This window comes from Pecten maximus, chromosome 14 (genome assembly GCF_902652985.1).
Source record: "Pecten maximus chromosome 14, xPecMax1.1, whole genome shotgun sequence".
NCBI classification, from domain to species: domain Eukaryota; kingdom Metazoa; phylum Mollusca; class Bivalvia; order Pectinida; family Pectinidae; genus Pecten; species Pecten maximus.
The window spans coordinates 32,793,893-32,820,598 of NC_047028.1; the positions used below are offsets into that span (position 1 = coordinate 32,793,893).

Here is a 26,706-nt window from a genome sequence, read left to right on the forward strand (position 1 = left end):
CATCTTGGATTTCGGATTTTGGATATCATTAATGGCAAAAGCAATGCTGTAATTGCCATGTCCACATGTATATGCTGTGCAGATAACAATGAAAGATTGATCTTTGAAATTTTATTTCATTCTATAAATAGATGAAACATATATTAAACATTACATATTCAACAGAGAAATATATATTTATACCTGAACCATTCTCAACAACCTTTCATTCAAATCTCTCCCATTTCACTTACACAATATACACTGGGTTCCTTTATAAATGTATATTCTCCAAATGTTGTAACTTCAATATTGTAAAGACCTCAATATGAAATGTATGTCTTATATTCTCAAAACTGATGACATCACAGCAAGTATAGTGAATGACACTGCAGTTTACAGTGAGATGAATGACACTGCAGTTTACAGCGGGATGAATGACACTGCAGTTTACAGTGAAATGAATAAGTTATAACATACACAGTCTTTTGTGAAATGGATGGGGAAAAATTAAATGAGCATGAAGTTAATATCACAGACGCAAATGCTGACCTTGTGTGGCACATCTTTGATCAGTTCTACTTGTTGCTTCCATTGGGGAACTTCCTCACGAAGTTAACATCTGGTGGGACAATATCACGATTTGCATAATCGCCACTGGCCAGGTACAGGGTTCAAAACTGACATAAAATACACTACAAGTTTCTATGTTGAGTGTAAAACATCATGGCCTTAAAGTGTCAAAGTACCACTCTATCAAAGAGATTCAATATTATCAACTTACGTCAGCAGTTTAGCACAAACCCTCATTTCCTTCCTAGAAAATCTAATATTTCTTTTATTTTATAATTAGGGCCATTTCCAGTAAAACAACAGCCGGATCTAAATACTCTTAATGAGACATCAAATAATTTCATTTATTATTTCAATTAAAGAAAAGGACATGAAAAAGACCTTAAATTTTGTTTGGAGTCGCAGGATTCAATTGATCTGCTTTACTAGAACAGCCCTTCAGATGATCTCAATATCTGGTATACTCCAGCCATTTTACTTTCACAAGCTCACTTGAGAGTGAATATTGTGGCATCCTCAAGATGGTGTTGGCAGGTTTAATGTGTTGAGTGGCAAACATGCTGTCAACTGTTTTTGGTGGGCAGCCATTCGGAGGTAAACAGTTTGTTCCCCGTTAATATTTAATATCATCTGCTAGAATTCCACTGTCCCGTAGAAATGGGAGCCCGTTTACGGCTTTCGGATTGGACCATTGACTTACAGTATTGTTCTAACATTTGAATAAGCACCTTTTTCTTAAAACGTCCCGCTTCTCGTATCACATCACGCACAAATGCACTTTTCATGTCCAAACTTCCCTGCACGGTGTTAAGATGATTAAATAATGCGTCATAATCTGAAAATATACAAAAATAATTTCATGAAATTTCATGTGTTCATTTAGAGAGAACTTAAAGAATATTTGATCACTCTTTTCAACTATTTTTTGTGTATAATTTCTAATTAAAACATCAGGATTCGTGTTATATTGAAACTTCACTTTTGAATTTTGACATGATGTTCTAACTTAATCTGTAATCTATCATGAAAAAGCCATATACCAAGTGACAACTTGATGTAACAAACGAAAAATGAGAAAAAAGAAGTTTGAAAACAAGTAATTACCAGAATATCCTATGTGCAAAGGGCCTTTTTTTTTTTTTATTAAATCCAGCAAAAATTGAATAAAGATACATGGTTCAAACTGTAATTCATTATGACAAAGGCAAGCACTAAGTATAAATAGATGGAGCAAATAGTAAGGGAAAAAAAAGTCTGGAAAAGTAATATATGACCGATGACAAAGAGGACAACATTGAGGATGGACAAAGTGATCCCTATAAATGGCCGATAAGCTTCGCAGTTGACACAAAAATAAATATAAAATGGTGCAATTACATTATAACCTTCTCGGGTTATTTTGACCTAAACAAACTTCCGAAAAATGTCAGTTTTCCGGGAACATTGGGATTATCTTGATATTTATGTTTATTTATACAAGATTTGACGAAACATGTCTTGAAAATTTTATTGAAGTTTGCTTGCTAAGGCTTGCAAAAACAAATAAAAACAAAAACCAAAAAACAACTTGAGGATACTTACTGCGTCCTGGACGTTTGATTTCCTTGAAGAGTGTGTGACGTAACCTTGTATTATGAGACCACATTAGCGCTTCCTTCTTGCTGTTAATTTCATGTCCATGTGAATGTGAATGTGAATGGATACGAACATTCTCCACTTCTGACACATTGTTTTTTAGAGCACTCGGAGAAGTTAAATTTGAATGATTGACACTGTTTTCAGTCATGTGATTCGTCACTTTTTCTTGTTCAACATCGGCTATCACAAGGGGAGATTCGTCCTCAGACACATTTCCTTCATCAGATGTAACAGATTCCGCTTAAAGATGAAAAATGATTATTTACATTAAATATTTTAGAAAGATACGAACCACTAACAACTACTGCTACTTTGTTAACCAGTCATTTAAGTAATGAGCAGTGGTTTTAATGTTGTTATCATCGATATGGCAGCAAGATGCATTTATATTTACATTGTTTTACCATTTCTTTCAACTTTGAAAAAAAACGGAACAAAAAAAAAAAAAAAAATCCCGCCTTTTTTAAAATCACATGAACCACTGGGTGTTATAGGCATATGGTGGCAACAGCCTCTTAGCATTGTGTCAATGGGGAAATGCGGGGCAAATGTAAATATACTAGCATGTTACAGGGGCCGGAATCTCCTAAATGCCTGGAGAAAAAGTAAAAGTCGAGTATCTTTTCTCTGATGACTTTTTTCGTGTTTCAATACATAGAAAGAAATATCAGTATTTTAAAATCATACTGCAAAATATTGTTTTCAGAATTCATATAACTGGTACTGGCCTACCTGTAAGTAATAAACTGACCTTGACCCAGCATCACAAACTCAAAGTTTTCCAAGATATTATGGCCCTTTATCGTTATGTGATTATCTTAATCCCTCAAGGTTTACGTAGCCGACAAACTTAAAGAGATAGAAAAGAAAACTAAAGTCCCCCCCCCCCAAATTGTTTCATTGGTAGGGGACTAATAACAATTAAAATGCAGCGAGAAAAAAAAATCTAAAAGAGTAAACAAAACACAAAGGAGAGGCCCAAAGGGCCTGTACTGCCCACCTCCCTGATTTGAGCAAACTACAAAACAAAGTTTAATTTGTTAATAGCTTCATTTGTTGATGTCTAACAATGCTATATATGGTATGGATCTCAATTGTTTCAAAGATAACCCAGAAAAGAAGTCCAGACTCAACATGATTGTGTTTAAAGAAACTTGGGGTGGGGAAAGACTCCTGGGCCTATCTTTACATTGTAAACACAGGATTGTGTTCAACTCTTGATACCCAGCATTTCCATATATTGTAATGGGGTGGGGATCTGAATGGTTTCAAAGATACATATATTCATATATAATAAAGGAACTAAGTCTTTTTATGCCCAGTATTGCTTATATGGTTAGAGAAGTTGTTCACAACAATATAGTCAAATTGCTCCCTTTTGGCCCATCAGCCACACCATTTGTACAATTCTGAATGAGATGCTTCCAGTTCAATTTTAATTCCAATCAGCAATTGAAGGCTGGACAGTGGATGACACAGTATGGCATAAGCTCACCTTGGTCCTTCAGACCAGGTAGGCTAATTATAATAATGAAATCAAGTAATTCTCGTCAAAATGTTATAGGTATTATGATGAATTCGAAGAGAACACGTCGATATTTCAAATCAATATTCTGTCATTCTTCTGTGATACCTCTTACAACAAGAACCTTCTATAGATTAGTTTTTGTAATTTAAGGAAATATTTTCTGAAACCAGTATTAAAATTGTTCATTCATTCATTTCATTGAAACAAGAGGCCCAAAGAGGCCTGTATTTCTCATCTGCTTCTAATGTAACTTGGAATTTAATTTACATCAGTCATGCAGATACTAACCTGATATCCACCTGATTCAAATATAAGAGTAGGTTAGGTTTAGTGATTTAAGTTAGTTTGTAGCCTTTCATTCAAGCATACTACTTGACCAATATGAGGGCTTGAGGCCTCTTGATTATCGAGAATAAGTTATTCAAAGATTTTAGCATATTCGACACCTGCGACTTTGATGCAAATCAAGGTCATTCATTTAAAGAAACTTGGTAGCCCTTCCTCCCAGAATGCTGTAGGCCCAATCTCATGTCACTGGGCCTCTTGGTTATTGAGAAGAAGTTGTTTAAAGGGGAAAATTGATGCCAGACATACAGAGTTGTCTTCCTTAGAATTTCTAACCATCTTCTGTGTCCCTCTATGATAATCAGGTCACAATGCAAATTTGACTGGGGTAATATGGAGGTCACAACTGAGGTTAAAAGTCAAAGTAAGGTCAGGAAATAAGAGAGTGCAAAGATCAAAGCATGGAATTTAACATAGGATATCAAAGCCAGGCGGAGGTAAAAGTTTGCAGTCTTTTATTTTTTATAATCTGAAATCCATTCAAACAATATTAGATTTTCTTATTCAATAATGGTCATGACCAAATTTCATCAAAATCCATTAAGGCATTCAGGACTTGTAGGAATTTTAAGGATTCATCTCAATTTCCCCTATTTGGCCCCGCCCCTCTGGCCCCAAGGGAGCCACATCTTGCGCTTATACAACTTTAGTTTCCATTTGCTTGATTGTACTCCTGTTAGATATTTTATATATGTTACATATTTACAAAATATCATAAAATAAATAAGGAATTGGACAGAAATGTTATACAGGTAACATTAAACACAATAATACAATAACTATTTAACAAAATACCTTTACTAGTAATAAAGTTTATACTTTGCACAATAACTGGATTAAAGCAAGCGATGGGGTTGTATAGCTTGGACCAAGCAGCAGAGACAATAGAGTTGTCTCCCTTTTGTTGTCCAGGCCAACATCCGTGTCCCTCCATATTAAGACAATCAGGTCACCTTACAAACCTGACTGGGGTAAGGTGGAGGTCACAGCAAAGGTCAAGTCATCTATAGGGTTAAAGGGCAAGGTAAGGTGGATCATGCATATCCAAGGGTCAGGTCAGGTGAAGGGAGTTGAATGTTGTTGAATGGAATTTTTCTTGCATCCAACAGCAGGCAGTTTGATATATTTATATGAGTTGACAAGGCCTGATTATAGTGTTTATCGAGATATCATACAACAAAGGTCACTTTGATTTCTTTATTACGATTTAGGACTAACCTCTTCTAACTCGAAAATCTTAAACTATTGACATGGCTCCTTGGAGTTCAAGCTAGTGGGCTTCTACTGTATATGAAACACTGGATCAGACATTCAAGAATTTTTCAAGATCACGGTTAAAGATTCAAGGACTTTAAGAATGAAAGAAAACTCAAGGCTTTCAAGGGCACATAGTTAAATTCAAGAAACTTACAGGACTGTATGCATCCTGTATAAGTTACAAAATTCTTTTTATTTTTAAGTATCATCTGTTCATCAGTTCAGTATTAAATTCAGGAAAACCTGGTGTTTTATACTCACTTTCCATGCTCTCCGTGTCTGACATGGAACTGTCTGTGTCGGAAGGAGGAGGAGCAGGAGAGGCCGGGGGCGTTGTCCCCGGTAATGGAGAACTCGGGCGGCGATACTTAATGTCTCTAGGTAAGGGACCTGAAAAACACATGAATTATATTGTCAAATTGTTACAGATTCCATATATCTTGTGCAGATCTTCCTGATTTAAAACTAGAACTGTAAGCCAATGGAAAATCAAATATCTAAATTTCAACCAACCAAGGACCACAATTTCCTTAGCAGCATTGTTGTCATGGCAACAAAGCCTATATAGTGGTATTTGGCATATTCCCCTATATACCAAATTTGATCAAAATCAGACAATATCCAATTTTTGACTAAATCAGAGACCTGGATTGTGTTGCCATGGTGATAATTTTGGAAACATCTAATGTGTCAAGTTTCATGCTTTGTTTACATACAACATTTGACCAAAAGCGAATAAAATTAGTTAAATAACTGAGGAATTATTGAACAGGAAAGGTGAAGAATGATTTCAAAATGGATCCACATCATCATTAGTTACCAGCTTTCCGACGCTTCGGTCCTGGAGATACCGACGGACTCTCGTGATGTCTTTTCTTCACTGGATGCTGACCGAAATTGGCTTCATCTGCCTCGTCCACCATATTGAAATTCTGTAAATGTATAAATGGATGTCAACAGACTTTACTAATGATCACTTCTGATAAGATTTTAGTGAAATCTTTAGAGAAATCTTTTGTCTACTTTTAAATTTTTGAAAATACCTTCAGCATTTATATACACTAACAATGTTACCAGGTCCTATTACAGTATTACTAGGTATGTATAACACGGACAGAGAAGTAGAGACAATAGAGTTGTCTCCCTTGAATCAGCCATGCCAACATCGGTGTCCCTCCATTTTAAGACAATCAGGTCACGATTCAAACATGATTGGGGTAAGGTGGAGGTCACTTCTAGGTCATAGGTCAAAGTAAGGTTAGGCAGTTACATGAGGGGTCAGAATATCGGTATTTGAAATTTCAATTACTGACAATTCAGAAAACATACAAGATTTTTCACTGCATACATACTGTACTCGACCAGCAATAAGTCCCTGCATCTAGCAGGAAATACGACTTTTAAAGGGTGGGGGCTTATTGCCAAAACAGGTTTCAAATAAAATTACGTTTTCGGCAAACAGAAAATATGATAGCCTATACAAAATGCAGACATTATCATTATTATCCATGATGTGAATGTAAAGTCTATCATAGTCCCAGTCCGGCCAGAACAGATAGGTATACAAATTCTATGAATATTTATAAGTTCTTAAGGGCCTTTATTTGTGTGTTAAAGATGTGAAAATTGGTTCTTATAATATTATTTATCTACACAAATTATGCAGTAACTGAATACAACACATTTCCCAAATGTAGTAACTTCCGATTTTACTGCTATTTTACCGGTCATCAGCAATTCGTTGACAAGATCAAAAAGTAATAAATACTGTATTGCATTATTAACCCTTTGCCACATGCAGGTTATAACACTTCAGCACTCTGTGCCAATAGTACAAAGATACATTGTTGCAATGCAACATTATTGCGCTGACTGAAATATACATACACCATCTCAATGGCGGTTTTTGAGAAATTAAGCTTTGTTTTGATTAATTTTTCTAAACCTAATTTTGAAAGTGAAATAGTTGTTTTAGACATTTTTAGTAAGTTACAATTATGTTCAGAATTTCTTAAATTTTAATTCTGTGCTATTTTCTTTATAAAACCAACAACACATAACCACGAAATCAGCTGTATACAAACAGAACAGAAAAATTTCAAAATATTTTGACAATGTAATTTATAATTCATTGAATTCCTGTACATGAAATGATTCAACATTAACTCCCAAATGAAACAAACTGAATTTTCAAAGTTTTCACAAGAATATTTCAACAGTTCAGGCTTAAGCCTAGAATATTTTATATCCGATGTCGCGACGAAGGAATGTGTATCCGACCATTTTGGGTCAAATCTACCTTCGTTTTTCAAATGCCGGCAAGCGTAGTTATTAGTGTGTCGAGCTATGGTGGAAACTGATTCTCATTGAAGAAAAGGTAGAAATAATCAATGGGACTTGCAGTATCAACATCAAAAGTTTCTGGAAGTTCTGGCCCCGTTTCCCTAACAAAATCATTTACTGTGATCGGCAAAAAATCTCTGTCAACATTACCTAATGGCGGCGGTACAACTAGTCGCCGTTCGTCCTCATTTTCGGACTCGTTATCTGTTGACAGTTCATTTAGAACATCGTTAAGATCAATATCTGACTCAATGTATTCAGGTCCAAAGCCATCGAACTCTAAATTATCATCATCGTCGTCAAAAATGTCGCGCAAAATCGTAGCCACAGCCGCCATCACGCCTCGTTGTTGTCACACTTTTCTACACTCATGACTCACACTTTCTAGGTTAATTTATTCAAAAACTTTCGTATGAATGACGTGTACAAATCTGATTGGTCGATGCATTGATATCTTCTTAAAATAGTATCAGGGATTTCCAGATAGGTGTCGCTCTCAATCACGGGATTTTCCATGTCTAAGTTTACCGAACCGGCATGGCGTCGAGAGGCGCTTACATTGAGATAACGTAGAGGCGTCGAGAAGCGCTTACATGGAGATAATGCAGAGGCGTCGAGAAGCGCTTACATGTGGCAAGGGGTAAAGGCGTCCAGAGGCGCTTACATGTGGCAAAGGGTTAAAGAAATATTTCAGTCATACATCTTTGATTAGGCTATCTTCTTCTGTATCATAACTTAAGAAGTTGTTTTAACCCAACCCCTTCTTAAGCCCATTATCAGTGCTTAGCCCCCTGGACTTATACCCTGTAAATACCATATCATCAAATGTAGGCCTGGTTTCAAAGTCTTAATAGACCGGGGACAAGGCTTATTGCAGAGCAAGAACTTATTGCCAGTCCAGTAGGGTCGGTTTAAATTCCCTAGAAATCATATCAAAACACAACAGTCAGTCAATATTCAATAACGGTAAACAAATATACGCCATACCTTCACTTTAAATGGATTTCCAAACATGTGTACCCGTGAAGGCTGATTCTCCAGTTCCCGGAGTAAAGGAGGCTGTTTCTTTAAATAGTCTTGGTAATTACCCATTTGTTGTATAGGAACATTATGCATTTGATCTGAAAATAAAGGATGACAGTAAAGCCTGTGTAAGTTAGTACATACATCTTGTGGCCCTACAGGCTCATATCTGTATGTCGAGTGGAGAAGTTTGATTTGACGAATTTGTTACAGACTTTATGCTTCCCTGTATAACTAACCAGTCTTCATTCATTCTCTGAGAACTAAGAATGACGAGCATTAATGTGCTCATAGCCCTGCAGTGTTCCAGCTAGGATTTGAAAAGGGCAGGGCGCTGCCTAAAAAAAGGGCATTTTTGTGCGCGACATTTTTTCCGGGCCTATCTATCTTCTACCTTATTTTACAGGACAATTTAAGTACATCCATGCATTACATATGACCTGATTCATAAGAGACAAATAGAATGAGCATCAATGACACTTAGAAAAAGGGCAGTACTACAGGAAAAGGGGTGGGGCGCATTTCTAACTTTGAAATAGGGGCAGGGCGCCGCGCCCTGCTAACCCGACCTAGCTGGAACACTGCCCTGGTATGTCTCAATACTTCATTGATAATTGACAATTTGTGAGTTTTAGTTTGTGTGAACATTTTGTCAGCTAGATCAATGACTATTTGCTAATTTATTATCGAAAGTATCATCACATTAATTATTGACAATTTACCAGTGTGTGGTATTCTAAAAATCTTTCCTGACTTTAAATGTTGACTGCATCTTTTAAACCTATTGTTTGTATTTTGTGTTTATGTTTTGTTTATATAAACAAATCAAGGAAGACAGGGTCATCACTCTTCACTTACCATGGTCTACAAGTTTTGTTTATTTATTTGTTTATGTTGTTTATATAAACAAATCAAGGAAGACAGGGTCATCACTCTTCACTTACCATGGCCTACAAGTTTTGTTTATTTATTTGTTTATGTTGTTTATACCGTATATCGGGTTTTTTTAGCGAGTGTCTAATTTTCGCTATTTTCACGACCAGACTCGGTCGCGAATTTTAAGATATCTCTAAAATTGGTCACATTTTACAGTAAGAGTTAGCTCCCTTGTAGGGGTGTTGTCATGAACCGATCACCTGTTTACACATGCCGTATACAGGTGTGCTTAATTGGCCGTAACTCGACTGAACTGTTTTATTCAATAAAAATGTACTCACAGTTGACCATATTTTTTTTGTCCTTTGTACAGATCTATTTGAAATCATAACGAGAGTGACATTGCCAAGTGAAACATGGCCATGCTACGATTTGTAACCGTTACACGGAAGGACAAAGAAAATCTGGTCAGGGACAGACCTGAGTTTGCTGAAGCAAACAAACTTGTAGATAAATTATTATTATTAATGTACTTCTTCGTTTTTGTTGTATATGAAACATATGTACGCTAAAATTTGAATTACACGTTGTGAAAACGCTAAAAATGAAATACGCTAAAAATAAAATGTGTCATTTTGTACAGAAAACGCGAAATTTGGCATACGCTAAAAAAACCCGATATACGGTATAAACAAAGCTAGGAAGCCAGGATCATCACACTTCACTTACCATGATCTACAAGTTTTGTATTGCTGTAGGATTTCTGTAAGAAGTTCATCTTCATACGTGAGATTTGGTCAAGTAAACGAGAACGTGGAATGTCGTAAGGATTGCGGTAGAACTGGGGAAGAATGCTTGGATCGGCGACAGCCATTGTGAATGTGTTGAAGTCAGTCAGTTCCTGTTTTAGACTCTGAATATTTCCACCAACATTCTGTAATAATTGGTTGAAATCTTTTCTTTGTAAAATTGATGTCTTGGTCCTGTAAACGAACAGAAAAAAAACTTTATTTTCTTGTCAAAAATTGCACTAATGTCATGCTTCATGCTTTAAACAATTTCATCATAAAAATTAACAAAAAATCAAATTTAATTCAAATCTGACAAATAAAACTGCTTGCATTAATTAAAACATTTCCTAAAACTCAAATATTTATGGCAAAAAGGTTAAACAAAGTTTTAAACAGTGTTATATAACCTATTAATAAGAACAGAAGGTTTAACAAAGTTTTAAACAGAGCTATATAACCTATTAATAAGAACAGCAGGTTTAACAGAGTTTTAAACAGAGCTATATATAACCTATTAATAAGAACAGCAGGTTTAACAGAGTTTTAAACAGTGTTATATAACCTATTAATAAAAACAGAAGGTTTAACAAAGTTTTAAACAGAGTTATATAACCTATTAATAAGAACAGCTTACCGCGAGTCAACCTTGATCCCATCGTTGAGGGGGACTTTCTGACCGACCGAGGCAATCAACCTGTCCATCTCTACCTTGGCCTGGAGAAAAAGTCAATGAATCTTAAGGTTTTGGGTTATCTCCCCTTACATTGGGTTATCTCCCCTTACACGTCCAAGCATTTTGGACGATGACATACCCTGTGCTGCATGTGTTGTACATCATTACGTTTTCAAGTTTTATACAGACAATGCTTTGCCATAAATATTTGGATATTTTTTAATTTGACCACATGAATGATAACTTTAAAGAGTGTTAAAATTCCAGAGCATCTAAACAGGAATGATAAACCATCTCACTTAAATCATTCATATACAATATTAACAGATTTGGAATTTAGCCCCTGTACATATGTAACTGGGTCGCAAATTCTTTCTTTCTGAGTGGTAGATTAAAGTAATTCAATGTATCAAAACACAAAATCCTGTGACTTGTAATTTGAAACGTGTATAGAAATATTCTCTGTCCATATCACTTGAAGGCAACTGACGTGCTAGTTTCAAACAAGAGTATAATTATGTTCATTTAATTAGTGGAGAGAAAGTTAAATGGCAGAAATTGTGGCTTCCCTGTAAAATCTAACAATAATAACAATTACATTGTTTTGAAGTTGTAAAATCTTGTCACAGCCTAATATCATATTAAGTTTGTTTGTAATCATTCTTAAGTTTTCTCTGGGATGTTTTTAAAAGAAAAACACTCTTTGCATCACGATATTAAAATAGATTTCGGCCCCTATTTTCATACCGACCATCAGTAGCCTAACTCTCTTCTAACAACATCCTGACATTAAGACACTGTATCTTTAGTGGTTTTTACTATTGCGATTCTACTTTACCTGGTTTTTGAGTTTTTTTAAGTAGGTGATGACTGTGTAGCTGAGGTTATTGTCCATCGTATCCGGTACAAGGTTTGGAGCTCCCATCCGAGCCAATGCTCGCCGTAATGGCTGCAACCAAAATCATGGTATTTACTGCCAACAATACAACTTGTCACATGAAATCAAATGTATAACATTCACATCTGGGAATTCAAACAGAAGACAAAACTGAATATCTAAACAACAATTAATCACTACATAAATACAGTATGACATGGATGCAGAAAAAATTGTACTTAAGAAAGGTGCAGGAAGCATAAAATTGTTGTAGAAGTATATTTGTGTAGGAAGCAGAAAAATTCATTAAGCCCCTTTAAATCTCAATTCAGAAAGCTTATAAGAGTTTAACATAAAATCATGATCAAAGTTACTGCTTTTGTCTTGGAAATAAATGAATTCATGGTAACAGATTTGTTTATCTTCCCTTACAGATCAGAAGTATTGACTGTAATTGAAGCTTTGACTATAAATGAAGCTTTGACTGTAATTGAACATTGACTGTAATTGAAGCTTTGACTGTAACTAAGCATTGACTGTAATTGAAGCATTGACTTCCAGTATACTGCAGACATAGCAGCATGCCAATGCTGTGATTACAGTAGGGGCTGCGGGTATATTAACAAAGGTAGTTAGGAGTCTTGAAGGACAATGATGCCAGTATGCTGTTAAATATTTGGCAGGACTCTGTAAATTAAACACATTTGACCAGTATAACTTTAAAGGTAAACAAAGGTATAGTAACTGCTTTATGATCATTTCAATTGTATGATTTTTGTCCATCAGTTTCTTATATTTTTTAAGCTTGAGACAATATAATCATGATAATATGCAGCTGTTTCCCTTTGTTTATTTCAGTATTTTGTTCTTGTTGATCTAGTTTTTTTCTTTCAAACTTTGTACACTTTATTTTGACATACAATTGCACTTTCTTGTTGACGTTTTGATTTAGATATGAATGGAAGTGTGACCATTTCGGAAGTGTGACCATTTCCATGGTTTTTTGCTTTTTGGCATCCAACAAGTGTGTGTGTTTGATTCATAATAAATCATTTATAATTGAAATATTGTCTTTCTATATTAAATTTTATGTTGCAGTCTTCCTACAGTCATGATTCTGTATGCTGACAGTATTTTTTTTGGCATGGATTTGGGGCCGAATACAGGCCCCTTCCCCTAAAGAAAATTTGCTGTATTTTCCCAATTTTTTGTTCATATTTTCTCTTGTTTGTTAATAAATATGAAGAAATGTTGATCATATAACATTTCACATAATGTTTTCACAAGCCAATGCTCGATCATAGCTATATTATGCTTATTCAAAATGATATTAAACCATTGACTTGATGATTATTTTCGAGCTTGGAAGAAAGTACATTTTTGCCGAAATTAAAAAGATATGGCTATATTTTCCCAATGGAAAAGGTACAGGCCCCTGTATAATTAGGGTAAGAAAATCACTGGCTGATGGGATGGTGCTATGGTTACAGCATGAAGGCAACATTATCAGAATTATATGGTACTGAGACGGAGGCTGGCTAAGGTTGCCTACAAACTATGATTACCAAGGGAATATTGGCCACGCTGCTGGCATTCTGAAAATCAGTAAGATATATAAATTAAGATTTAAAAGAGCTTTCTGAGTAAAACAGCACCCTTATTGCTTTCTTGCTTTGCCTATTGCTTTTTAATTGTTTTCTTAATGCAGCACATATCAGTAATATAAGGTCGGTATTTACCCCAGCATAATACGGTGGCATTGTTTTAATGTATCCTTCAAACTGCTGTCTCCATTTTGGGCATATCTTCAACTTATGTACTTTAAAAAGTTCATCTGCAAAGACAAAAATTAATACAATATTTCAGATGAATGACAGACCCAAGAGAAACAAACGTAGGTATTTCAAGACGTCAACGGGTACTGCAGCTACAAGATAAGGCTATCTGGTACAGAAAACAAACACTTGCTGAATGGTGATACACCTTGTAGAAGATCCATGTAATCAAGACATATCCCTTTTAAAACATGTACCCAATTTTTTTCACCCAATTCATCAAATTAATCAAAGATTATACTTGATGTCAGAATATCACCATACAAGAGTTATGTCCCTTCACATGTTTATTATTACATGTTAATGTATGGTATAAATGGTTAATTGATATCTAAACTTAAGACACAACTAGATAAAGGCACAAACTATATATATATATATATAGGTGATTAATATAGGTTATTCATATTCTTATAATCAAGAACCAGAATTAGACATTCTCTTAATCAAGGAACAGAATTAGACATTGTTTTAATCAAGGAACAGAATTAGACATTCTTTTAATCAAGGAACAGAATAAGACATTCTCTTAATCAAGGAACAGAATTAGACATTCTCTTAATAAAGGAACAGAATTAGACATTCTTTTAATCAAGGAACAGAATTAGACATTCTCTTAATCAAGGAACAGAATTAGACATTCTCTTAATCAAGGAACAGAATTAGACATTCTCTTAATCAAGGAACAGAATTAGACATTCTCTTAATAAAGGAACAGAATTAAACATTCTCTTAATCAAGGAACAGAATTAGACATTCTCTTAATAAAGGAACAGAATTAAACATTCTCTTAATCAAGGAACAGAATTAGACATTCTCTTAATCCAGGACCCTTATCAGACATTCTCTTAATCTAGGACGCTAATCAGACATTCTCTTAATCTAGGACGCTAATTAGACATTCTCTTAATCTAGGACATTTTAAAAGTTTAAAAGACATTCTCTTAATCAAGGACCAGAATTAGACATTCTCTTAATCAAGGACCAGAATTAGACAATCTCTTCATCCAGGACCCTAATTAGACTTTCTCTTAATCCAGGACCCTACTTAGACATTCTCTTCATCAGGGAACAGAATTAGACATTCTCTTAATCCAGGACGCTGATTAGATATTCTCTTAATCCAGAACGCTAATTAGACATTCTCTTAATAAAGGACTAAGGATTAAGATACCGGACCACTCTGTATGGTAAATGTATACCCTGGGAGGAAACCTGAAGGACAGAATAGTTCCATCCTGACTAAACTAGGTCCTTGACAAATCATATCTTAAATAATCATATCTTAAATATTTACTAAAAAATAGTAAGTGAAATTTTCATCAAAAAATGATCAGTGAAAATATCTAAGAATTAATCTCAATATAATAAATTTGTTTACATTTAACAGTTAATGTCAAAAAAGACATTTTGTTAATGTAAAACAACAAGACAATCTCTATAAAGATTAGTTTCAATTGTCTTTGTGTAATTAACATATGCTTTGAATATTCATAATGAGACTGAACGGCCTCACTTGATTGGTGGATGTCTCCTGCCGACTGTTCCATGAGAAGGCTTCCCGCCGTCACATGATAAGCATGGTATTGGAGGAAGTGTCTCCCCCGTAATGTCAGATCGAGGCTGCATCGAGAAGATAAAGCCATGGCTTAAGAATAGAGTTACCTCCCCCTACACCTAAATCATGTTAAATTTTCGCAACATTAATAGCCAACATCCATTGGTTGCAGGAAATTTCACTGGTGTTCACACTTTGCTATAATCTTAAAGTACAAACAAAGAACTTAAATATCTAGATGATAAACAGACAGCATTAGTTCATGTATTATGATGCATGATATATATGAAAGTAAATACCTGTAAAACTGGATCAAACATCCCAAAACATGTTTATATTAGTAACCATCCATGAATCTCAACTCATTCACCCCTGAAGTGTCATAATGAACTATTCCAATGTTTGAATTGGAAGGGTTGAAATGTGTCTTTAGGGGTGAATGAGTTAAATAAGTTTTCAAACCCTTCCCCCACCAACCCTAAACATCTGTAATAATGTCATTCAATGTCACTGCTCATCCACGCTTAAGTTCTTTACCCCTCGGTGTTAAAAAGCCCCCTCTGGAACCCTGGTATATATTTGGTCCTTTACCCCTCTGTGTTAAAAAGCCCCCTCTGGAACCCAAGTATATATTTGGTCCTTTGCCCCTCTGTGTTAAAAAGCCCCCTCTGGAACCCAAGTATATATTTGGTCCTTTGCCCCTCTGTGTTAAAAAGCCCCCTCTGGAACCCAAGTATATATTTGGTCCTTTACCCCTCTGTGTTAAAAAGCCCCCTCTGGAACCCAAGTATATATTTGGTCCTTTGCCCCTCTGTGTTAAAAAGCCCCCTCTGGAACCCTGGTATATATTTGGTCCTTTGCCCCTCTGTGTTAAAAAGCCCCCTCTGGAACCCTGGTATATATTTGGTCCTTTACCCCTCTGTGTTAAAAAGCCCCCTCTGGAATCCTGGTATATATTTGGTCCTTTGCCCCTCTGTGTTAAAAAGCCCCAATTTTCCTACCAAACTATCTCCTGTCTTTATATTGTGTTTCGAAATTCTTCCTGAAACCCCTTGGTCTTACCATTTCTAACCTAACATCTATGAAACAGCATTGTCATTTGACAACCAGCCATATCTTCATCTGGACTGCAATACTATATATATACCCTTGGCCCTTGTACCAAAGCCCTACCTAACTTGCTATAACAGTAACCTACTGCTTTCAACTGCGAGGAATAGTGGGTTTCCATTTTGAATTTAACCAGACCCTCATTCCCCGACTCCCGACATCCTGGCCAAATTTTTGTCCCCAGCCGAGTTTTATTTTTTTTAAAAGAGACATTGCCACTTGCTAGGAACCAGACATCTCCCCTACTTCTAGACCCCACTTGTTGATGTTTTTACAGAATGGCCGACTTACCAAGAAGAGGCAGAAGAACTGGGTAGTTGTACGGCATAATGAAGAGGTTCACACAAGTGAGAGCACTGCTAGCCTTTAGGTAACCAAATGGATGTCCTGTGTCACTGTACTTAGCACTGTTACTGATGAACACCTACAGCAAACATTTTATAACAATGAGATTTGTTTTTTCATGGTATGAGCTAAATTCAAATCTTCAAAGCTGGCTGTAATTTCTATAAAATATTTGTTTAAATATGAATGAAAATGTATGTTGTGTTGTCATATTTTGTAATTCCATCATATTACCACTTTTCATTTTTGTTTTCAAATGTAGCATTAATACAGTACAATATTTTATGGGTATGAGCTGTCTGACATAGACGGTCTAATCACGACTTCTGATTGTTTACTATTGAACAGAGAAAAGTGTATTGTGATTATGCATCATATCGGAATAAAAGTGTATCTTTCGTATCATATAAGAACAATTGAGGACTGTGTTTGTGTCAATCAATTGTTGGAAAAGTACACCTCACCTGCCAACAAGAATTAGGAAGTCTTCGCCCAAGGATAAACTGGGTCAACGGTGAGGGTTCTAGTTCATATTTATCAAAAGGCAGGTTTTCTATCACCATAGGTTCACAATCTGTACAGCAGAATTTGACCACAGGCTGAGCTGACCGGGGAGGCTGAAATACATAAATGGTTACATTTGAAGGATGTACTGCCATTGCTTCTTATGGAAACAACTGATAAAATTAGGAGATGTAATTTTGATTTCAAATTATTTTAAACAATTACTTGCAACATCCCATATATACAAACATTTTAGAAATTTTCTTCTGTGAAAAACAATAGGAAGCATTTGCAGCATTTAAAACATCTGAAGAAAACTTGTTAACTGATATTATTTTTTTTTTGAGAAAGGAAATAAAATTTTCTAATAATTGAATTTGTTTTTTTATTGTTTTTTTTTTAGATTTACTATTTGGAGACAAATCCAGTCATATAAACATGTAGTTAGTTCTAAAACTTCTACAGGACACAGGGTATGTCATTTGTTAGACTGTTACTGGTTTATCACCTACATGACGGCCTATTGCTAGTTTTCCTCTCACTGACTATAGTCATTCTGTCAGTGATGTCATTTGTTTTGCTAAAGTGGTAGTCTATAGAAAAGAAATGATCATTAATCTTAAGAAAAAATAACTCTGTAACAGTAGAAATTCAGCACCATTTAGACCACAGACTCGATCTTTGCAAACCTTCAACATCCGCTAGGCCTCTTACAAATGTAAACCTACCAATGTAGCACTTCCGATGTCCGGCCAGTAGGCCTCGGGGATCGGCCAATGGCCCACTGAGTAGCCCTTCTGTGCTGACCTGGGAACGTAGATCAGTTTTCTACAGTTCTGCCATTGGTTGTTGCCAGGTAACTGCTGTTGTATCTGTTGTAAAACTGCTTTCTTGTCATCTTCCATTTCCTGCTGTATGGGTTTGTTGACATCTTGGTTTTCTGTAAAAATAGTAATTAAAACAATAATAGTTTTGTGTTACCTATATTTGTTATAATTTGATACTAAAAAAAAATTGTGTTTCAATAATGTATGTTAGTACTTTGGTACTGCTACTGTTTGATATTATAAATATTAAAGTTGAACATTAGTCTGTCCTGCCCTGCAGGTGGGATATATTGCACCCCACTTTGAAAGTGTTTGTTTATATTTATACTGTGGTCAGTTAAACAATGCCAGTTTTCAGAATAGACAGATTCTAGATTATTAAGTTTTTAACTACTATAATTAATGAGGGAAAATGCCAAGTTGGTGCAATTAACAAGGGTTACAGCCCCTCATTTCTGAAAGTCAGAGGCTAAATATCATCCATTACTCACGGATATCGTGGCAGGGGTGTTAATGATAAATTGTTTCCATCTCAACACCTACCTTTTGAATTTCCATTGCTGTCAACAATTTCCATTTTTCCTGCAATGAAAATATATTTTCTAATATCAAGAACATACGCCAAGAAAGCACAATGTAGTACTCAAATAACATCTGCATTTTAAGGTTTTAATTTTCAGTAAATAAATGTTTAGGAATTTCAGCTAGTTTTTTTCACACTGGACTGGAGAAGGGTCTTTTTGCCTCATTTTGGAAAGAAAACTGGTGAATTGGGAAAAATTTTCAGGAGTAAACTGCTAGTTTTGGGAATTTCATTTAAATATGAAATAATTTCATTTCAGAATGGGGCCCTATCACAGCCCCAAAAAGTCACCACAAAAGCCCAGATTTTAAAATATTTAAAACTACTAACCTTCCATCAGTATTGGTGCAGGCTCTGGTCCGATCTTCTCGAAGTTGATGACCACCCCACTCTGAACCTTCTGTACCAAACTGTCCAGTGTGGCATTCAACATCTTCTGTGTGTACACCGCATACGACCTCCCTAAACATAAGTCGCCATGATAAAAACTAGAGTACACTAATGGCTACAACTCTTTGACACTGGTAAAAACATCTTCTATAACACCACACCAGAAACAGTATTTACATTAGGCATACCATGTATTTATATATCAGTGTTCACTCTTCAGCCTCTAGTTCAAAAGATTTTTTTAATCACAATATACCCAAGTATCACCAGTGAGGAAGTTTACCTGCCGACAGGTTTTTCCTCTAGATTTGAGGTTTCATGATACAGGACAATTTTGTATTTTAGTTCTTCCCCCAAGTATTGATCTAGAGTGTCATTTGGGCTAGCTTTATTAACATGATACAACGTAGTGATGAGAATCAGATGACCTTGTCCGATCAATTTTCGATTAAAATCAGATTTAATTTGAAAATAAATGTCTAAAACATGTCTTAGTTGTAAATGCAAATGATATCTAGTAAACATCATTGTTTAATTGTTTGTCAAGTTTAGGAGCAAAACAATTGATCAAAACTTCAGTCTGCTGCTTTTATTTGAGATAGAAATAACAAAGACGACTAAATATTAACCAGACAGATCATTACATTGATCACTGTATTAGATAATACAAGTCTGTGTTTGATTGATATTTAACTTGCGGAGATGATCTAAATATGCTGTCAGACTCATTAAATTTATAATAGATGTTACCTTATTTACATTCATATAGAAAATACATTCAATTTTACTTCCTTGCATCAAATTAGACAAATACTACTAAAATGTGAGTTTTTGCTGTGATATAAATTCTCTGCCTTGACTGCAGATCATGTGACTGTCACATGATGACAATACAGGGGAACACTAGCACTGCCACTGACGTTTACGAGAAAAAGGCAACACATATTAATCGAAAGTTTGACAGACTATGACATTAAGGTGCAATATTTATATTTAATATTAATAAGTTCAACTGAATGTTACATTACAATAGTTCGACTTAATTTCTAAAAAGGTTAAAGTGAAAGTAGAAATTTGCCGAGACTCATTCTATAATTTACATTTGCTACATTATTTGACGCATCAAACTGTTTGTTTATATGAGACTACACATGCACTCAGAGGGTATCAGTAATTATAAAATGGATAATTTAAAATTTCACATGGAGACTGGTGTTTAGATTAGTCCAAGCCGGCAAATTTTGGACAGAAATATCATGATATTTTGCTAATTGGTGGATAAATTACACTTTCAGCAATTTTTTCGGGTACGTAAATGACACAGATTTTTACGGTATATTTACGGTTATATCTCCTGAACAGGTATGGCCAGTTAGGTAGTGATTGTGAAAGCAATCACTTCCCTCCAAAGTTAACAATTATCTTCATGTAAATCTTGAGCAGCTTATGAACCCTTGAACTACAGTAAGTGACCATAATAAAGCTACGTGTGTTTAATCTCACCTCCAGTCACCTCACACATGGCGTCCAGAGGATGGTTTTCTGCTGAAGGGATGTACATATTTCCTCCCATGTCCATCGGAACACTCCCTGGAATCTTTAGCACCAAGCCAAAGATACGCTGGTCCCATCTAAACGGCTCCTTGGTCAGTTCTGACCCCGGAACGGTGGACAACATGGGGAGGTTGAGCTAAAGGTTTAAACATACAGATATTAAATACTTACATTGTAAAGATAATCAGCATAATTTCTATCTATCTCAAAAAAAATTCTAACCAGCTCTTGGGAAATGGTGTGGCTTGGTTTTATGAATACTTCTCCTTTTAGAGACCTAACCCAAGATACATCATTCACAATATCACACAGCACACTTCCTGCCACGTTCAATCAAGTGTTTGTAATAAGGCAGAACATAACAATTTTGACCCAATTACAAATACTCAAATGTTGCCAATAGCAGAGATTTTCCTACAATTTTTCAACTGGGTCCAGGGTCCACTGAATTTGGAATTTTTATTCGACAAAATGTGACATTGCCCTGATTGGGAAAAACAAAAAATAGCAAAATTCAGACAAAGTTCAGTTTTTCTTTGAAAATATTGCCTTTATATTATTTTTGAACTCATTTCGTTATCTACAGCTGGTTTCCATATTTTAAAATTGCCTTAATACAGCATTACAGGTCTTTTTATATAAAACATACTTAATCATTCAAAAGTGACTTCAAAATTGGGAATTTTTACAGTGGTACATCGGGAGATTTCTTTTTCATTTAATTTTAGGGGAATGGGTCCTTTTAATGGACACTGTTTAAATAGGAAAATCCCTGAATAGCGAGTGGTTCTAGTATCACCTCTACAAGACAGGCTTCAATTTTGTATAATTTGAAACTACCTTCAAGTACCCTACTAAAGAATGGATAGAATCCAATACAGACCCAATATAGGCTAAGGAAGGGACATAACTCCATTTAGACTTTTTACAATGCAACACAGATATTGATGATGATGAACCAAATGTCTCTCACCTCTGGTTGCACCCCGTTTGTTGTGGTCAGTTTACCACCATCTGTTATCACAATGATGACCGCTGGCTCAAGGTAAAATGGACACCGTCCCTATACAAACACAGGACAAATTAATTAACAGCACATTCTGGGAGAGCTCAGATTTACCATCAAGCTTTTTGTGTGTTTGGCAGTGTGCCAGTAAAATCAGCGTCGGATATGACAGTATGTCAGTAAAATTAGTGTCAGATATGACAGTGTGTCGGTAAAATCAGCGTCGGATATGACAGTGTGTCGGTAAAATCAGCGTCGGATATGACAGTTTGTTGGTAAAATCAGTGTCGGATATGACAGTGTGTTGATAAAATCAGTGTCGGATATGACAGTTTGTTGGTAAAATCAGTGTCGGATATGACAGTTTGTTGGTAAAATCAGTGTCGGATATGACAGTGTGTCAGTAAAGTCAGTGTCAGATATGACAGTGTGTCAGCAAAATCAGTGTCAGATTTGACAGTGTGTCAGTAAAATCAGTGTCTGATATGACAGTGTGTCGGTAAAATCAGTGTGTCAGATATGACAGTGTGTCAGTAAAATCAGTGTCGGATATGACAGTGTGTCAGTAAAGTCAGTGTCGGATATGACAGTGTGTCAGCAAAATCAGTGTCAGATTTGACAGTGTGTCAGTAAAGTCAGTGTAGGATATGACAGTGTGTCAATAAAATCAGTGTCGGATATGACAGTGTGTCAGTAAAACCAGTGTCGGATTTGACAGTGTGTCAGTAAAATCAGTGTCCGATATGACAGTGTGTCAGTAAAATCAGTGTCCGATATGACAGTGTGTCGGTAAAATCAGTGTGTCAGATATGACAGTGTGTCAGTAAAATCAGTGTCGGATATGACAGTGTGTCAGTAAAGTCAGTGTCGGATATGACAGTGTGTCAGCAAAATCAGTGTCAGATTTGACAGTGTGTCAGTAAAGTCAGTGTAGGATATGACAGTGTGTCAGTAAAATCAGTGTCTGATTTGACAGTGTGTCGGTAAAATCGTGTCGGATATGACAGTGGTTCAGTAAAGTCAGTGTAGGATATGACAGTATGTCAGTAAAGTCAGTGTAGGATATGACAGTATGTCAGTAAAGTCAGTGTCGGATATGACAGTGTGTTAGTAAAGTCAGTGTAGGATATGACAGTATGTCAGTAAAATCAGTGTAGGATATGACAGTGTGTCAGTAAAATCAGTGTCCGATATGACAGTGTGTCGGTAAAATCAGTGTGTCAGTAAAATCAGTGTAGGATATGATAGTGTGTCAGTAAAGTCAGTGTGTCAGATATGACAGTTTGTCAGTAAAATCAGCGTCGGATATGACAGTGTGTCGGTAAAATCAGCGTCGGATATGACAGTTTGTTGGTGAAATCAGTGTCGGATATGACAGTTTGTCAGTAAAATCAGTGTCGGATATGACAGTTTGTCAGTAAAATCAGCGTCGGATATGACAGTGTGTCGGTAAAATCAGCGTCGGATATGACAGTTTGTTGGTGAAATCAGTGTCGGATATGACAGTTTGTTGGTAAAATCAGTGTCGGATATGACAGTTTGTTGGTAAAATCAGTGTCGGATATGACAGTGTGTCAGTAAAGTCAGTGTCGGATATGACAGTGTGTCAGCAAAATCAGTGTAGGATATGACAGTGTGTCAGTAAAATCAGTGTCCGATATGACAGTGTGTCGGTAAAATCAGTGTAGGATATGACAGTGTGTCAGTAAAGTCAGTGTAGGATATGACAGTATGTCAGTAAAGTCAGTGTAGGATATGACAGTATGTCAGTAAAGTCAGTGTAGGATATGACAGTATGTCAGTAAAGTCAGTGTAGGATATGACAGCATGTCAGTAAAGTCAGTGTAGGATATGATAGTGTGTCAGTAAAGTCAGTGTGTCGGATATGACAGTGTGTCAGTAAAGTCAGTGTAGGATATGACAGTATGTCAGTAAAGTCAGTGTCGGATATGACAGTTTGTTGGTAAAATCAGTGTCGGATATGACAGTTTGTTGGTAAAATCAGTGTCGGATATGACAGTGTGTCAGTAAAATCAGTGTTTGATATGACAGTTTCGGTAAAATCAGTGTTTGATATGACAGTGTCGGTAAAATCAGTGTGTCAGTAAAATTAGTGTCGGACATGATAGTGAAGCATCTTGCTGGACTGGTGGACGTTTCAGGATAATGTTAAAGCCAGGTTTCACTGTTGTAATATCTTTTTTACATTGGTAAGAAATTCACGTCTTTTTCCTAATTTTTGGAAATTAACTCGCTTTCTTCCTTGGAAACAGCCTTAACAGGGCAAACAAAATTAACATTGCGACTATTGTCATAAATCAAACATGGTCATGACAAACCGATCTTTACCTGACCATAAGTATCTATGCCGCTCTGCATTCGGTTGATGTTGAGTAGATCAAAAGCATGCTTCAGAGATGGGCCAAGTGATGAAAGGCCTACAGCTGTCAGATTCTTCAGTTCATTGATGAATGTTGCATGACTTTCTTTCCAACCCGCCTAAAATAAAAACATAATTTTAGGTGATGGGGATGGTCTTCCAAAATAAACATGACTTAGTGGCTTTTATAATACAGCAATCACAGCGACACTTGATAAGGTCATCAACATTTTCAGAAAATTATAAAGAAAACATTAAATTACCATTTTTAAACTGCTTATTTAATCGATTTGTCAAAGTGAAAATATTTTCATAAATTTTGAAGTTTTTTTTTTCATTTATATTTTTTTATTCACAATAATCATGAAGATTAAGGTTTAATGGGGTTTTTTTAGGGTTTAATTTCCTTGCAACAGGTAGGGTCTTATGATTTTCATTAGTTTAGGACAATAAATAACTGAAATGTATTTAACAGATCTATTCACATCAAAGTGGAATTATTTATTGCATTCATGTGTCCTAATTTAGATACCAATCTAATTAATAAATATGGATCATTTTTATAGCTCGAAACCAAACTTTAGTTCAATTAACAATTTTGAATTCATGTCATGATCAATTAACACTTTGGAAGGACCATGTTTAAACTCTTAATAACAAAATCCATATTGTTGAGGAGTATTTGCGGGTCATCCAAACCAGAGACATATATACAGAGATTGGCAGCTCTCTATTTGTCCTTGTGTTTACATAGTGGCCCCTGACCTTCCCACAATCCTTTGCGGTCGCTCGGTTCAGTCTTCACTAGACGCCATATTGGAGAAAACTTGAAAACCAGACCCATAATTATCGATAATTTCTATTTGAAATCATCACCAAGATCCAATTATGTGCTTTAATTTTATTAATATCAAAGTGCAGAAGTGTCATCAATATGAAATATATGACAATTTGCTGTCCAAGTGTTTGTATTTTGAGTATGAAAGTCAAGCACAACGCAGGAAAGATCGGCGGGAATCTCCAATTTTCGAAAAGTCCCTATGGGGTTTTCGAGAATACGGATAAATGACAACAATGTGCATGATAATCAAGACCACATTCCATAAGTATGATAGTTTTTGGTTAATGTGGTAACTTTTGTAGTGGCCTAGATAAAACAATGTGCTTTTTGTGTGCGTTTAAAATTGACGATGTTTTGGTCTGACGTAATGGCGGCTTAATTACAAACTTGGACATGTCGAATAGGACCCAATGGATTTTCGAAAATACGGATAAATGACAACAATATGCATGATCAGTAAGACTATATCCCATAAGTTTGATAGTTTTTGGTTAATGTGGTAACTTTTGTAGTGGCCAAAATAAAACGATGTGCTTTTTGTGTGCGTTTAAAATTGACGATGTTTTGGTCTGACGTAATGGCGGCTATTTAGAAACTTGGACATGTCGAATAGGACCCAATGGATTTTAGAAAATACGGATAAATGGCAACAATGTGCATGATCAATAAGACTATATCCCATAAGTATGATAGTTTTGGGTTAATGTAGTAACTTTTGTAGTGGCCAAAATAAAACGATGTGCTTTCTGTGTGTATTCAAAATGACCATGTTTTGGTCTGACGTAATGGCGGATTAACCAGAACATGTCGAATAAGTTCCAATACTACGATACACACATGCGCATAGCCCGATTTACCTGCGCTCGCGTGTGTTTGATAGGAGACAGGACACTCTCGATAAGGGATATGCTTGAGTGGTCACGAATAAAGGGAGCCACTATGTGTACGGGGAAATAGCGATGTTACTAATCTCTCTGTATATATGTCTCTGTCCAAACCATTGAAATCAGGTTTTTGAAATTCTAATACTTTTTTTTGTTATAATCTGATTAAATCATAATATATATTTTCTATGTATAAAGTCTGCATTTTATGGTTTAATGCCGACAACTAAAACTTAACTGAATTGCCGCAAATATCATAATTTACCACTTCAGTCACTCATTGCAGCTGCTACTCATATATGATTACCCTTGATGAACCCCCATTATTTATGTAAATTAGCTCCAGGTTGCCTGGTATTTACCCACAATGCAACATAAACCTCAGATCAAGGAGAAAATGGCGGTGTATGGAAGGAAGTGTACAGCTCGTCAAACTTCTTGTTTTATTCAACGAAAGTTAATTTAGGACGGTTCATGCAACGGCAGCTCGTTTTCTTGAAGTTCGCTCCACCTAAACGACACGAACCCGTTGACACCATACACCGGATTAGCTTCCATTTACCTTTATATTAGACGGCGGGTCCTCTAACGTCAGCAGCATGTATCTATCCCATCTGCTGTTCGCATCTCGGGACCTGATCTAAACAAAAAATTGCGGAAATTAAAATAAAGAATGCGCGATTGTTGCATCTGAATATATAATAGAAAACAAATCCGACCTCATCTGCGTAATTTACCTTCATGAAAGATTCTACGGAAGCTTTCGAAATGTCAATCAAAGATGTCCCCAAATATGTACGCTGATTCATCGACGCACTCGTGTCGACTAAAAAGAGAATTATCGTCATTTTCAAGAATGGTTAACAAGGAATCATTCGAGATGTTTTCGTTGACAAACGACTCGTACTAACGGTCGTACGGCCATCACACCGTCCGCTCCCGACAAAGACGCACCGCAGAGTGCTGCCTTTCGAAGCAGCTAGCAC

The 26,706-nt window shown here is 35.8% G+C and overlaps 1 protein-coding gene across 1 annotated transcript; it reads right to left on the reverse strand.

The window, feature by feature from the left end:
- Positions 1-96: 96 nt before the first annotated feature.
- On the reverse strand, positions 97-26,703 carry LOC117341657 (integrator complex subunit 6-like). The gene is made up of 19 exons (XM_033903519.1): positions 26,458-26,703; positions 26,283-26,360; positions 23,965-24,114; positions 21,583-21,672; positions 20,559-20,745; positions 18,996-19,127; positions 18,626-18,664; positions 17,984-18,195; positions 17,216-17,368; positions 16,698-16,830; positions 13,643-13,737; positions 11,865-11,975; positions 10,988-11,067; positions 10,292-10,545; positions 8,651-8,784; positions 6,141-6,252; positions 5,582-5,710; positions 2,134-2,430; positions 97-1,387 (listed from the first exon to the last, which is right to left on the reverse strand). The coding sequence occupies exons 1-19, from the start codon at positions 26,566-26,568 to the stop codon at positions 1,179-1,181; spliced, it is 2,706 nt and encodes a 901-aa protein (XP_033759410.1). The 5' UTR covers positions 26,569-26,703; the 3' UTR covers positions 97-1,178.
- Between the last annotated feature and the right edge of the window lie 3 nt (positions 26,704-26,706).